This window comes from Budorcas taxicolor, chromosome 23 (genome assembly GCF_023091745.1).
Source record: "Budorcas taxicolor isolate Tak-1 chromosome 23, Takin1.1, whole genome shotgun sequence".
In the NCBI taxonomy this organism is placed as follows: domain Eukaryota; kingdom Metazoa; phylum Chordata; class Mammalia; order Artiodactyla; family Bovidae; genus Budorcas; species Budorcas taxicolor.
The window spans coordinates 7,104,154-7,120,093 of NC_068932.1; the positions used below are offsets into that span (position 1 = coordinate 7,104,154).

Here is a 15,940-nt window from a genome sequence, read left to right on the forward strand (position 1 = left end):
GGCAGTTCCCTCTGTGAGCCAAAGAGCTCCGAGCAACCTCCCCTTGACAAGCAGAGTGAGCGACTGAAGGGTTGTCTCTGCTAATGACATGTAACAGGAGAACACCTTTCCCTGCTGTCACGTTGTGTCAAACAGCAAGGCTCAGCACCAAAAGTAATCCTGAAAACATCAGACTAAAATGTTCCTTGTAAATACAGGGGGGCTTTAAACCAGTGAGGACTAATTATAGAAATGGGAATAAAACATTTATGTGGACTACATCAAAAGGGCCAAAAGCGCGGTCCATATGTTGGCAGTATCCTCTACAGTTATTGGGTCAGGGAAAGTGACTGTGGTGCGTCGTGGGTTCAGCAGTGATAAGTCAGTCAACCTGGGCACGTCTACTGATTTGTGCATCACTCTTTTTCTGGGAGATGATGATACAGGTCCTGCTTTGTCGACTAGCCCTATTTCTGGCTCTCTACCACAGTTTCGTCTTTCTTGTTTACTTTTAACTTTTCTTTTTGTATTACATGCATCTATAATGACAGTCCCTTTTTTGGGACAAGGTAGAGAATAAATGAACATTTTGCATTGAGGTACATGGTGCCTCTCTTTCATCTCTATGCTCATGTTTTCTCTGCAGGAAAAGGGACTTAGTTGCAAACTTATGCTAGGGTGTTAGGAAAAAATGTTTAATTCTTCTTAGGAGAATCTTTAAGTTTTACATTTCTTTAGAGTGAGGACAATATTTAAAACTAACGAAATACTACATAATGTGAGAGAGAAAAGTGAAAAACTAAATGTGTCCACTTCAGTGGACATTTAGGTTGCTTTCAGGGCCTGGAAGGATGGATAAAGAAGGCGTGGTACAATGTACACATGGACTATTAGTCAGAAAAAGAATGAAATAATGCCATTTGCAGCGACATGGCTGGACTGAGAGATTGCCACACTGATGAAGTAAGTCAGACAAGTATATATCAATATATCATATGATATTGCTTATATGTGGACTCTAAAAAAATGGAACAAATGAACCTATTTACAAAAAAGAAACAGAGTCACAGGTGCAGAAAACAAATTTACAGTTACCAAGAGGGAAAGAGGGGAGGGATAGATTGGGAGATTGGGATTGACATATACACACTACTATATATAAATAGATAATTAATAAGAACCTACTGTACAGCACAGAGAATGCTAATCAATACTCTGTAATGGCCTATATGGGAAAAGAGTCTATAAAAGAGCAGATATATGCATTACTGATTCGCTTCATTGTACAGCAGAAATTTAACACAACATTAAAAGTCAGCTATGCTCCAATAAAATTAATTCCACAAATTAAAAAGACATCACTTCACAAAGTGGTACAAACCTTACCCAGGATAAGAGTCTGACTCGTTTTTTTTGAAGTTCTACTTCTGTCTAGGAAACTTAAAAGGACCTGAGACCCTCTCACCTAGTATTGAACTCCCTCGGTCTTTTTTTTAAAATGCCAGGTGGCATGATGGATCTCAGTTCCCTGATCAGGGATGGAACCCAGGCCCCCTGCATTGGGAGCACCAAGTCATAACCAATGGACCACCAGGGAAGTCCCTCCCTGAGTCTAATACTCTCTCCTCCGTTGCTGGGTTTAACATGCTTCATTTCTTCTTTCTTTCTCTCGACATTGATGATCCATAATAATCACTACACATTGTTAGCTATTTTACTTCAAATTCTTTATAATTCCATATAAGTTTATTGATTCTTACTTCTTCAAATCAGATTCATTTTCAGTCCATTTAGGGGACTCAATCCCTACCATTCCATCCCAAGAAGAAAATGAACTAGTGGTTTGATAAATTCAATAGTTATTTGTTAGTTAACACACTAGAACTTAAACAACTATCCATTCTTGAAATCCCCTCCATCTCTGCCTTCTCTGATGCTAATTGGTTTTCCTTCTACCTCTCTCCTTTCCAACTAGTCTCTGGACATGGAGTGTGTGTGTGTGTGTGTGTGTGTGTGTGTGTGTGAGAAATCTTTCCCCCTTTTCTGACTTGTCACTGCTAAAGTTCCTCAAGAATCAATCCTCAGCGCCATACTACTCTCATACACTGCATTCTCTTTCATCCACGTCTCTAATTACCATTTACCATCTAAATTCTCATTATTTTCAAATGAATACCAACCTCTTCTCTGAGCTGCCTGACCATGTCTCAAAATCACCTCATATGTAACCCGAGTAAAAATGAAGTTATGATGATCCCACTCTGCAAACGCAGCCACCATTCTTTAGCTTAGTAGATGCCATTGCTTCCCTCTGATTTCCAGACTGAACACTCTTGCATCATCCTTAGCCTTTGTGCCCTTCATCACCAATATCTATTTCCTTAAGAAAACTTACTGGCTTTGCCATCTAACTAGCTCCAAATGCTTTTCTCTATTCACACTGCTATCATTCTATCCTATCTGCTATCAGCTTTTATCTGGAAAATATGCTGACTGTTCTTGCTTTCACATTTTCACTCCTCCAAACGGAGGAAAGAGCGTGTAATTATAAGGCCAGAGCGCATAATTATAAACCAACTCATCACATTTGCTAGCCTACAAGCCTGAAGTGCTTTCTTTAAATCCTTAAATCCTTCTTCATCTTGCATATTCCAAGTCCCAGACATACTGATTTAGTTCCTTGAATATGTAATGTTGTCTCCTAACTTGGGGACTTTGTACATGCTGTTTGTCTGTCTAAAATACTATCAACACTTCCCTGCCCAACTAATACCAGCTAATTCTTTCCTAGCCAGTACCAGCTAATTCTTCAAAATTCAGCTCAAATCTAGTTAAAACGTCACTTCCTCAGAGAAATATTCCCAGAATAATTAATGTGTCTCTCTCTCCTCCACTGGACCATAGGTACCATGATGGCAAGGAGCATGGCTATTTTATTCACTGTTTTATATGTAACCTTTCGCAGGCACACAGAAAATATTTGTTAAATAAGTGAATGCATATGACAAATGGAATGAACACAAATAATGCTGTTACATAATGGCCTTCTAGGTAATTATAGAATGTTTTAAAATCAGTCAACCTATCTATGTTTCTACCAACTCATTGGAAAAGATCCTGATGTTGGGAAAGACTGAAGGCAAAAGGAGAAGAAGGTGGCAGAGGGTGAGATGGTTAGGTAACATCACCGACATGAGTTTGAGCAAATTCCTGGGAGATAGTGAAGGACAGGGATGCCTGGCATGCTGCAGTCCATGGAGTCACAAAAAGTTGGACATGACTTAGCTACTGAACAACAACATTTGTCTACTTACCTACATGCCTATCTACCAAGCAATGCAGATTTAATATACATGATCACACTCAAAGATTTATACAGATTTTCTCATAAGAAACAGTTCCTCCATATGAAAAACAATACCAATAATCATCAACTGAGACCATAAGTAAATGCACTCATGAATCTATACTCACATAACTATCAGAGCTTCTCAACTAAAGGGCTTAGATATGAATCCCTTCAGAGCATCAGGATAGAGTTAGAGCTGGTGAATCAACTGGCATAAGATGCTATACTCATTTTCTATGAGTGTCCTGACATATAATAATTTGGAAAGTACTGCTAGATGGGACCAGTTTGAGAGTATTTTTTGTTGTCTGGTCGGTGCGTTTTTTACTTTTTTTTAAGGCAGTGATTGAGATCGTATTTTCAAAAGCACAGTAAATTGAATCAACAAGGGTACAAATTATTAGGATCCATAATATTAGGATCCATTCACTGTGTTATCAGGTCACCACAAAATTATGTTTAAGAACTATATATAATCATATTATAAATGCTTATAATATGATAGGTGTTAAATCGAAAAAGCAGAATATTAAATTGTAAATGACCATAAGTACAATTTTAAACACAAAGATAGTTAATAGAAGTTATACTTAATTTGTTTAGACTGTGATTTTTCTTTTTAATCTATATCACTATGTTCTTTTAGCATGAAAATATAAAATAGTTTAATTAAAAATAGACATCATTATAAAAACACTGCCTTTAATTTGCTATTTTGTTTTTCTGCTCTGTATAACCCTAATCAGGGAATATAGGTTTGGTATACATAAATCCCTCATTGAAGAGCAGTTTTTATACCAAAAATTCTTATGATAATTACAATTACATATATTTCAACTTAATTGCTTAATATCTATAAGTATTTCCTTCAGAAAAAGAGATATTTTGCCTATAACTACTGAGTACAAATTCAACAATAAAAAATGACAGCTAACTTGAAAATATTTCATTTAAGAAGTAGTCTATATTCATATACAGAAATACTTAGAATGAAATCGAATATGTGCTTTTTTCTACTCTCTACCCAAACAGGGCTTTATCACAAGAAGTATCATAACCTAGAAGTAAATATTGAAAATAATTATTGAATTACACATCAGTCTCCCCACTAAACTGCAAGACCCTTACTATTAGAAAATATGTTTTCTATTTTGTATGCACACTGTAAAGTACAATCCTTAACTTATCATAAGCATATTTCTAAATGTCTATTAAATGAATAAAAACATAGTCTTTAAGGAAAATAATGTAATTAAAATTCCTTTCCTCTAATGAAAATACCTTTCATCATACATGCTACTTTCTGCTCTAAATAAGATGTAATGAGCTTTACCTTCAATCTGAGATTGTTTCATCTAATGTCTTTTTGATTATAACTTCATATTTTAAAAAGGAGAAGCCCTTAGTGGATAATTAACAGCAATTAAGATAAGCTTAAACATGCCATAAAGGTAAAGTTTCTGTCACGGATAATTTTCTTTCTAGGAAATATATCTCAGGGCACATATTCTGCAGTAGAATAGTTTTGTTTTGTTTTGTTTTGTTTGGAGAAGAGTTTTGAGAAATATTTCCCTGGGATATTTCTTTCAAGTCAAATTTTCTGGACCAGCCATTCAAACTGAACACTTGGTATGGTTTCTCTGAAAGATATGGTCTGCTTTCTGCCGCTGAATCCTGACTGTGCTAACAGCTAAGCTTCTACAACTGAGTTTCTAAACGTCTCAATTGCATCCATCTTTACTATCAGTTCTGCCTTTTTTCTTTTTACCCAAATAGACATAGTCAATGAGACAATGCCAATAATAATTTCACATGAATAAATAACATGATCATTTTAGTTGGGTTTTATAAAATATTAATCTTCTCTTTAGTGGATTTTGCACAGTCAAGGGGACCTTGAAAGAATAAAGCTTACACTGGGTAGCCAAATCGTCATCTCAGTTTTGAATGGTGCAGAATTTGTGATCTATACAGAAACCCAGAGGCATTAGCAAAATTACCCAGGGAATTTAGATCAGTTGGAGCCTTTTCCTATCCCCTGCAGTGCTGGCAAACCTCATAAGTTCCTTAAATACAAAGTGAAGTCACAACGTACTGGAGGGAAAGAAATCTAATAGGAAGAAAAAACAGTGCTATCAGAAATAGATGTTTAAACATGTTAGTTCAACTTAAAAATCCTCCCTGGGGAATAATTGAACAGTTTTCCTACTCTGAGCGATAAGATACCTAATTAAAAAGACACTTTCAACTTCAGAAATCTTTAGATGTTGATTATTTATTAGAAAGCTATAAAATGCTAACCGTGTAAAAAGCATTACAACACCTTCTCCAGTAATTATAGTTATTTCGAAGAATACAATGCACATTATTCATCTCTCTAGAATTTAGATCAATGGTCTTAGACTTTCATTTTTCATCAAGCTATTTCCTTTTTCTAAATAATAATCAATGTTAAGGTATGTGGGTTATGTTTTCATTTGGATTTAGTATTAACTGAATAGAAAAATTCAAACTAATTTATCCTAGTTGATTTATATGCAAGTATAAATATAATGATTAATTTATAATCCATTAAATTTATACTTCAAAGAAAAACATTTAAATGTAGGTCATCATTTTAGTGTCCTTTTTGGTTCTTTAATAATAATTAAACTTTCTTTTAACTAAATGTTTCTATTTTATTAAAATGATACTTACAGATAATTTCCAGGCTAGGTTTAATTTTACAATATGCTACTAAATTGAGACAAGTTTGCCTACATAAGATTAAAGAGTACTGTCTCAGATATAACTTGTTCTGTATAATAGACCTACAATAAATTGTCTGAAAATCAAACCATCTAGCCAAATACATTAGAGTAAATTTCCAGTGACTACTTCTACAAATAATACCATCTACTTGTAGAGCCTTTTATAATTTACCAAGTATTTTTATATATTGCCATTAATTAAATCACTAAATAACATTATAGAGATAAGATAATGAGACTGAGAGACAGATGTTAAGACAGGACCAGAATTAGTTGGTTGGCAATAACAGAGCCAAGAGTAGAACCTGAGGCTTCTAGTTCTCATTCAGAGTCATGTTTTTTTGTATTGATGGATTCTCTTCCAGTGGGAAGACCTGTTGCTACACCTATCTTCTAACTGAATCTGAATCTCAATAGATTTGCTTTCCTTCCTACCTTGGAGAAGGCAATGGCACCCCATTCCAGTACTCTTGCCTGGAAAATCCCATGGACGGAGGAGCCTGGTGGGCTACAGTCCATGGGGTCGGGAGGAGTTGGACACGACTGAATGACTTCCCATTCACTTTTCACTTTCATGCATTGGAGAAGGAAATGGCAATCCACTCCAGTGTTCTTGCCTGGAGAATCCTAGGGACGGGGAAGCCTGGTGGGCTGCCGTCTACGGGGTCGCACAGAGTCGGACACTACTGAAGCGACTTAGCAGCAGTAGCAGCAGCCTACCTTTAGTTAAAGCATGTGCAAGTGAACCCATAATGCCCAGAATTAATGAGACATATACATAACTTAACCTTTGTAAGGTCAGCAGTACACTGCTGCTGCTGCTAAGTCGCTTCAGTCGTGTCCGACTCTGTGCAACCCAATAGATGGCAGCCCACCAGGCTCCCCCGTCCCTGGGATTCTCCAGGCAAGAACACTGGAGTGGGCTGCCATTTCCTTCTCCAATGCATGAAAGTGAAAAGTGAAAGTGAAGTCGCTCAGTCATGTCTGACTAGTAACGACCCCATAGACTGCAGCCCACCAGGCTCCCCCGTCCATGGGATTTTCCAGGCAAGAGTACTGGAGTGGGGTGCCATTGCCTTCTCCACAGTACACTGAAAAGGATATAACTAATTCATAATTGCTTTCCCACCACTGATCAGTTTTAAGCCAGTGACTGACCTTGACTTTGGGTAGAATAAATAGGAAAAACATTAATTAGAGAATCTGTCTAAAATGTAACAGAGAAACAGAAGTAGACCAAAGATATATTTCAGTTTAAAAGACCTTCAACTTTTTCCAGTAACTCTACAAATATTTAGATAGTTGCTCAAGTACTATTTTAGATAAACTTTAAAGACTATCACTAATTGTACACATAAAATGTATATAAAATGAAATGTGTGAGTATATATACACAAATATAAATATATATAAAATGATCCATAGTAACCTTATTTAAAGATATAAACTCAAGAAAAACTTTGCTGACAGAAATTATAAATATGAGCATTCAGATAGCAAGAAAATGTTCCTTTAGGGATAAAGGCTAATAATAACCACGTTTTATAACTTTAAAACTGATAAGGAACATTAAATGACTCTCCTCTGCCATCTCAGGATGATTAATGCAAATACCAGAAACTAAAGTCTAACTTTAGCATTCATATGTATTTTAACCTAAAGTAGAAAACCAGAAAATTCATACCAATCAGTCACAGTATAGGAAATACTGATGACTATGTGGAGCTTGTTTAGTGTGAACACTGGCTTAGTGTAGTTTCCTCAGGAAATCTCAGCAGGGGCTCTGCTGGTACGTGACTACAGGATGTAAGCCTGCTGCTGCTGCTGCTAAGTCGCCTCAGCCATGTCCGACTCTGTGCGACCCCATAGACGGCAGCCCACCAGGCTCCCCCGTCTCTGGGATTCTCCAGGCAACACGGGACTGGGTTGCCATTTCCTTCTCCAATGCATGAAAGGGAAAAGTGAAAGAGAAATCGCTCAGTCATGTCCAACTCTTAGTGACCCCATGGACTGCAGCCTAGCAGGCTCCTCCGTCCATGGGATTTTCCGGGCAAGAGTACTGGAGTGGGGTGCCATTACCTTCTCCGGGATGTAAGTCTATGTCCCTAAGAGCAGAGGAAACAAAAACAAATTATATCAAGAAGAAAATGTGAATATATATATATATATATATATATATATATATATATATCTTTGAAAATAATAGAACTTTATCTGTCAAAATGAATTATAATAATTATTTAGTTCTAGTCCAAATTTTTAATCTTCATAGATTCTCAAGGCAAAAGAAATTATTTTATCCTTTTTTAGGTTACTACAAGACCAGCCAATCAGATTCTTCTTCTGCACCATCTAGTCACCAATATTAGTTGATTCAAACCTTCCTGTATCCTATATGATATCAAATACAAAACTGTATTTACTCAGGTTACCTTCCTGGGAGAAAGAACTTTTTAAAAAATTAACATAAATTTTTTGCAGAAAATAGTCAATCTCAAATTACTTCACATTTTTGTTTAAAAAAAAAGTAAAGCTTTGTTTTAAAGTAAATTATTCCAGTGATAAAAATGTACTCTGTTATATAAAAATACTGTGGTATATGTACTATCTCATAACTTTATGTACTATCTCAAATCATAACAACACAAGTTGTGAAATAAAATTTATATTTTATGGCAAGACAAGAAAAATTCAAACAAAAAGTTTTCTCTGCCCTTTGGTTTCCTCTCTCCCCGCAATATGTCTTGTGTATCTGTATCATGTATTGACCAAACCTACCCCACTGGCAGAAATACCTGCTCAACCAGAAAGAGCAACATTCTCCTAGCACAATAAAACAACTCCTTAAAGGTAACTTTCCTACTTGAATTTTTAAGGGGTCATATGTCCCTTAAATCTGGATTATGTCAAAAATATGTCATTTGATGTACAGCCCTCTGTCCAAAAAAAAAAAAAACAACTTACATTAATGGTGCTTTGACTTCTGGTGGGCAGGAACAGTTCTCAGAGCTTTCTGAGATGTTCTTCCAGGTTATAACTCAAGTTTGGCTCTAACAAAATTTTCCACTTCTTTTTTAGATCAACTGATTAGTTTTCACTGACAAAGTTCAATGTAAAGCAACAGTGTACTCACATGAGGAAATATTTCCAGCCTTATTGTTTTTCATACAATTTCACAAACTGGTGAGCTCAACCACAATTCATTCAAAAAGTGTTTTCAGTGAAAGAAATAATGCATTTATTTATATTCAATTATTTGTACTGGATTTTAAACTAATCATTTTCCCTTGTACAGATGATCTTCCTCACCAAATTAAGGTTTCATATTTGAGGAGAGACATACTAAGTAAGCATACCATGTAATAATTATCTTGAGCAGCTTACTTATTTTCACTCATAAGTAGTTACTTTTTTTCCAACAGAATGTTGAGCTTTAAGTTCAACAAAATATTTGACCTTATGTCTATTCAAAACCATGTTTTAAAAATAAAAATTAGATTTTCACTTACTTTGCTTTAGCTTCTGCATCTTCATATGCTTTATTAGAAACATCATCTAATCCTCCAATCAAATGTTTAAAAGAGCTGTCAGAGAGGAAAAAAGCTGTGATTAGGATAAATCCTCATCAAAGTGGTAACAATGACAGCATAGTCAATGACATATTGAAACAATCTGAAAGGATCTAAATAAAAATGAATTTAAACATTTAATATCAGCACATTATAAAGAGATATCAGATAATGATATAAACTGAGAGCAGGAAATGTCTTTTAAAGTGCTGTGAGATTTTACATTTTAATTTTAAACCTCTATAATGTTAATACGTGCAAATGGCTTTGCTTGCCAGTTCAGTTCAGTTCAGTTCAGTTGCTCAGTCGTGTTGATTCTTTGCAACCCCATGAATCACAGCACACCAGGCCTCCCTGTCCATCACCAACTCCCGGAGTTCACTCAAACTCATGTCCATCAAGTCGGTCATGCCATCCAGCCATCTCATCCTCTGTCGTCCCCTTGTCCTCCTGCTCCTAATCCCTCCCATCATCAGGGTCTTTTCCAATGAGTCAACTCTTCGCATGAGGTGGCCAAAGTATTGGAGTTTCAGCTTTAGCATCAGTCCTTCCAATGAACAACCAGGACTGATATCCTTTAGAATGGACTGGTTGGATCTCCTTGCAGTCCAAGAGACTCTCTAGAGTCTTCTCCAACGCCTTGTTTGTAGTGAGTATTATAAAACAAAATATGCATGAAACATGTAGGATGTTTGCTAATTTAAATTTAAATGTTGCTTTGTCATTTTTACACACACTTAAAAAAATAACCTATTAAGGGAAACTTGACAGTCTGCTTGGGGGCTGACTGGAAGGGGAAAGGAGTAGCTATTACATCAGGCCCTTGGGTAATGATCTCATCTGTGGAACAGGGTAACTAGATTGCTGGGCTAAATATACCAAGTATTTCTTTTCTTCCTTTTTTTTCCTTTGATGTGGTCCATTTTTATAGTCTTTGTTGAATTTGTTACAATACTGCTTCTGTTTTATCTTGGTTTTTTGGCTGCAAGGCATGTGGGTCTTAGCTACCCTACCAGGGATCCTGCATTGGAAGGTGAAGTTAAACCCACAAGTCCACCAGGAAAGTCTTTATACTAAGTATTTTTAATACAAAAAGGAAACAAAAGACAATGACCGGACAAAAAGTCAAAGAATCAAGAATTGCATTCTATGGAGTATCAAGTTTTCTATAATGAACACATTCAGTTCACTTCAGTTGCTCAGTCGTGTCTAACTCTTTGCGACCCCAAGGACTGCAGCACGCCAGGCCTCCCTGTCCATCATCAACTCCTGGAGTTCACCCAAACCCATGTCCATTGAGTCGGTGATGCCACCTAACCATCTCATCTCCTGTCCCCTTCTCCTCCTGCCCTCAATCTTTCCCAGTATCAGTGTCTTTTCAAATGAGTCAGCTTTTTGCATCAGGTAGCAAAAGCACTGGAGTTTCAGCTTCAACATCAGTCCTTCCAGTGAACACCCAGGACTATCTGCTTTAGGATGGACTAGTTGGATCTCCTTGCAGTCCAAGGGACTTTCAAGAGTCTTCTTCAACACCACAGTTCAAAAGCAAGGGAATGGCAAACTGCTTCAGTATTCTTGCCTTGAGAAGCCCATGAACAGTATGAAAAGGTAAAATGAACTAATTAATTAGGGTCAAATGAATGAATGTGAATGAATGAGCAACAGACAGCAGTCCATATAAAAGTTTCAAAAATATAATTAATGATAAAATAAATGATAAATGTAATCTCCATGGTAGAGAATGGTTAAAATATGATTTTGGACATTGTTCTTTATGTGGTAAAACTGCCCATTTTCTTATTGAATATTTTATTAGAGAAATCTTTCTTTGAGAAACTCCTTAAAGTGAGATGGGCTTATGTTGTAAAGTAAAACACATATCTTTAATTATGAAAAAATGGTAATATCTGGTTGATTTCCTATTTTCATAAATAATATGAAATTTAAACACAGAGAGTTTAAGTTATTTATCCAAAATGATAGCAGTTTAGAATTATAATCCATTTTCTCTGATACCCAATCCTTTCCTTTATAATACTTAAATATATTAAACACAACCTAAACATTGTGAAAAGGCACTAACAGAGGAAAAAGGAGAATTAAGTGGTAAAAACAAAGACCAAGAACTACTAAAACGTAGCTTTTCAAAAATACTTGGAACTATTAATACATTGTTTTCTTAAATATTTAAAATGCATAGCAATTTGAGAATTCAAATAGTTACAAAAATTCCTGTCTTCCTCCTTCAGTTCAGTTCAGTTCAGTTGCTCAGTCCTGTCAGACTCTTTGAGACCCCATGGACTACAGAACACCAGGCCTCCCTGTCCATCACCAACTCCCAGAGTTTATTCAAACTCATGTCCATCAAGTTGGTGACGCCATCCAACCATCTCATCCTCTGTTGTCCCCTTCTCCTCCCACCGTCAGTCTTTCCCAGCATCAGGGTTTTTGTCAATGAGTCAGTTATTTGCAACAGGTGGCCAAAGTATTGGAGTTTAAATTTAGCATCAGTCCTTTCAATGAATATTCAGGACTAATTTCATGAGTTAGGATGGAATGGTTGGATCTCCTTGCTGTCAAGGGACTCTCAAGAGGCTTCTCCAACACCACAGTTTCAAAAGCATCAATTCCTTGGGACTCAGATTTCTTTACATCCAACTCTCACATCCATACACGACTATTAGAAGAACCACAGCTTTGACGAGATGGAACTTTGTTGGCAAAGTAATGACAGCTTTTTAATATGCTGCCTAAGTTGGTCATAACTTTTCTTCCAAGGAGCAAGTGTCTTTTAATTTCATGGATGCAGTCACCATCTACAGTGATCTTCAGTTCCTTCAGTTCAGTCACTCAGTCATTTCTGAAATTACGACCCCAAGAATCGCAGAAACCAGGCCTCCCTGTCCATCACCAACTCCCGGAGTTCACAAAAATTCTTCTGCATCGGGTCGGTGATGCCATCCAGCCATCTCATCCTCTGTCCTTCCCTTCTCCTCCTGCCCCCAATCACTCCCAGCATCAGGGTCTTTTCCAATGAGTCAGCTCTTCGCATGAGGTGCCCAAAGTACTGGAGTTTCAGCCTCAGCATCATTCCTTCCAATGAGCACCCAGGACTGATCTCCTTTAGAATGGACTGGTTGGATCTCCTTGCAGTCCAAGGGACTCTCAAGAGTCTTCTCCAACACCACACTTCAAAAGCATCAATTCTTCGGTGCTCAGCTTTCTTCACAGTCCAACTCTCACATACATACATACCTGACCACTGGGAAAACCATAGCCTTGACTAGACGGGCTTTTGTTGGCAAAGTAATGTCTCTGCTTTTGAATATGCTATCTAGGTTGGACCTAACTTTCCTGCCAAGGAGGAAGCGTCTTTTAATTTCATGGCTGCAATCACCATCTACAGTGACTTTGGAGCCCCCCCAAAAATAAAATCTGACACTGTTTCCACTGTTTCCCCATCTATTTGCCATGAAGTGATGGAACCAGATGCTATGATTTTAGTTTTCTGACTGTTGAGCTTTAAGCCAACTTTTTCACTCTCCTCTTTCACTTTCATCAAAAGGCTCTTTAGTTCCTCTTCACTTTTCTTCCATAAGGGAGGTGTCATCTGCATATCTGAGGTTACTGAGATTTCTCCTGGCAATCTTGATTCCAGCTTGAGCTTCTTCCAGCCCAGTGTTTCTCATGATGTACTCTGCATAGAAGTTAAATAAACAGGGTGAAAATATACGGCCTTGACATACTCCTTTTCCTATTTGGAACCAGCCTGTTGTTCCGTGTCCAGTTCTAACTGTTGCTTCCTGACCTGCATACAGATTTCTCAAGAGGCAGGTCAGGTGGTCTGGGATTTCCATCTCTTTCAGAATTTGCACAGTTTATTGTGATCCACACAGTCAAAGGCTTTGGCAGTGATCTTAGAGTCCCCCAAAATAAAATCTGCCACTGTTTCCATTGTTTCCTTATTTGTCATGAAGTGATGAAACCAGATGCCATGACCTTCGTTTTCTGAATGTTAAGTTTTAAGCCAACTTTTCCACTTTCCTCTTTCACTATCATCAAGAGGCTCTTTAGTTCTTCTTTGCTTTCTGCCATAAGGGTGGTGTCATCCGCATATCTGAGGTTATTGATATTTCTCTGAGCAATTTTGATTCCAGTTTGTGCTTTATCCTGTTCAGTATTTCTCATGATGTACCCTGGATATAAGTTAAATAAGCACAGTGACAATATACAGCCTTGATGTACACCTTTTCCTATTTGGAACCAGTCTATTGTTCCATGTCCAGTTCTAGCTGTTGCTTCCTGACCTGTATAAAGGTTTTTCAGGAGGCAGGTCAGGTGATCTGGTATTCCCATCTCTTTAAGAATTTTCCACAGTTTGTTGTGATCCACACAGTGAAAGGCTTTGGCATAGTCAATAACGCAGAAATAAATGTTTTTCTGGAACTCTCTTGCTTTTTCAAAAATACAACAGATGTTGGCAAGTTGGTCTCTGGTCCCTCTGCCTCTTCTAAAATCAGCTGAACATCTGGAAGTTCATGGTTGAAGCCTGGCTTGTAGAATTTTGAGCATTACTTTACAAGCGGTGAGATGCATGCAATTGTGCGGTACTTTGAGCATTCTTTGGCATTGCCTTTCTTAGGGATTGGAATGAAAACTGACCTTTTCCAGTCCTGTAGCCACTGCTGAGTTTTCTATATTTGCTGGCATTGCTGAGTGCAGCACTTACATAGCATCATCTTTTCGGATTTGAAATAGCTCATTTGGAATCCCATCACCTCCGCTAGCTTCGTTTATAGTGATGCGCCCTAAGGCCCACTTGACTTCACATTCCAGGATATCTGGCTCTAGGTGAGTGATCATGCTATTGTGATTCTCTGGGTCATGAAGCTCTGTTTTGTACAGTTCTGTGTATTCTTGCCACATCTTCTTAGTATCTTCTGCTTGTGTTAGGGCCATACCATATCTGTTTATATTGTGCCCATCTTTGCAAAAAATGTACACTTGTTATCTCTAATTTTCTTGAAGAGATCTCTAATCATTCCCATTCTATTGTTTTCCTTTATTTTTTGCAAGGGATGGTCTTGATCCCTATCTCCTGTACAATGTCATGAATCTCCATCCGTATTTCATCAGGCACTCTATCAGACCTAATCCCTTGAATCTATTTCTCACCTGGACTGTATAATCATAAGGGATTTGATTTAGGTCATACCTGAATGGTCTAGTAGTTTTCCCTACTTTCTTCAATTTAAGTCTGAATCTGGCAATAAGGAATTCATGATATGAGCCACAATCAGGTATCAGAGCAATGACCCCACTAGAGACTGACCCAGATTTGTCTGGGAGTGTCTAGGAGTCTTCAGCAGAGGCGTGGGGCAGGGGTGGCCTGCTGCAGGGTAGGTGGCTGTGAGTGTAGCAGTACATGCATGAGATCTTCTGATACCATTATCTTGATTACCTCCACTGTACTTTCAGTTCAGTTCAGTTCAGTTGCTCAGTCATGTCTGACTCTTTGTGACCCCATGAATCACAGCACCGCAGGCCTCCTTGTCCATCACCAACTCTCGGAGTTCACTCAAATTCATGTCCACCGAGTTGGTCATGCCATCCAGTCATCTCATCCTCTGTCGTCCCCTTCTCTTCCTGCCCCCAATCCCTCCCAGCATCAGGGTCCTTTCCAGTGAGTCAACTCTTCGCATGACGTGGCCAAAAATTGGTTTCAGCTTTAGTATCAGTCCTTCCAATGAACACCCAGGACTGATCTCCTTTAGAAGGGACTGGTTTGATCTCCTTGCAGTCTAAGGGACTTTCAAGAGTCTTCTCCAACACCACAGTTCAAAAGCATCAATTCTTTGGCGCTCAGCTTTCTTCACAGTCCAACTCTCACATACATACATGACCACTGGAAAACCATAGCCTTGGCTAGATGGACCTTTATTGGCAAAGTAATATCTCTGCTTTTGAATATGCTATCTAGGTTGCTCATAACTTTCCTTCCAAGGAGTAAGCATCTTTTAATTTCATGGCTGCAGTCACCATCTGCACTGATTTTGGAGCCCCCAAAAATAAAGTCTGACACTGTTTCCACTGTTTCCCCATCTATTTCCCATGAAGTATTGGGATCAGATGCCATGATCTTCGTTTTCTGAATGTTGAGCTTTAAGCCAACTTTTTCACTCTCCTCTTTTCACTTTCATCAAGAGGCTTTGTAGTTCCTCTTCACTTTCTGCCATAAGGGTGGTGTCATCTGCATATCTGAGGTTATTGAGATTTCTACCCGGCAATCTTGA

The 15,940-nt window shown here is 37.8% G+C and overlaps 1 protein-coding gene across 1 annotated transcript in view; it reads right to left on the minus strand.

The window, feature by feature from the left end:
* The window catches only part of PRKG1 (protein kinase cGMP-dependent 1), a 1,293,658-nt gene that overhangs the window by 112,913 nt on the left and 1,164,805 nt on the right, over positions 1–15,940 (minus strand). The window contains exon 9 of the mRNA XM_052661192.1: positions 9,588–9,662. Within this exon, the coding sequence (XP_052517152.1) occupies positions 9,588–9,662 (75 nt within the window). The remainder of the gene's footprint in view (positions 1–9,587; positions 9,663–15,940) is intronic.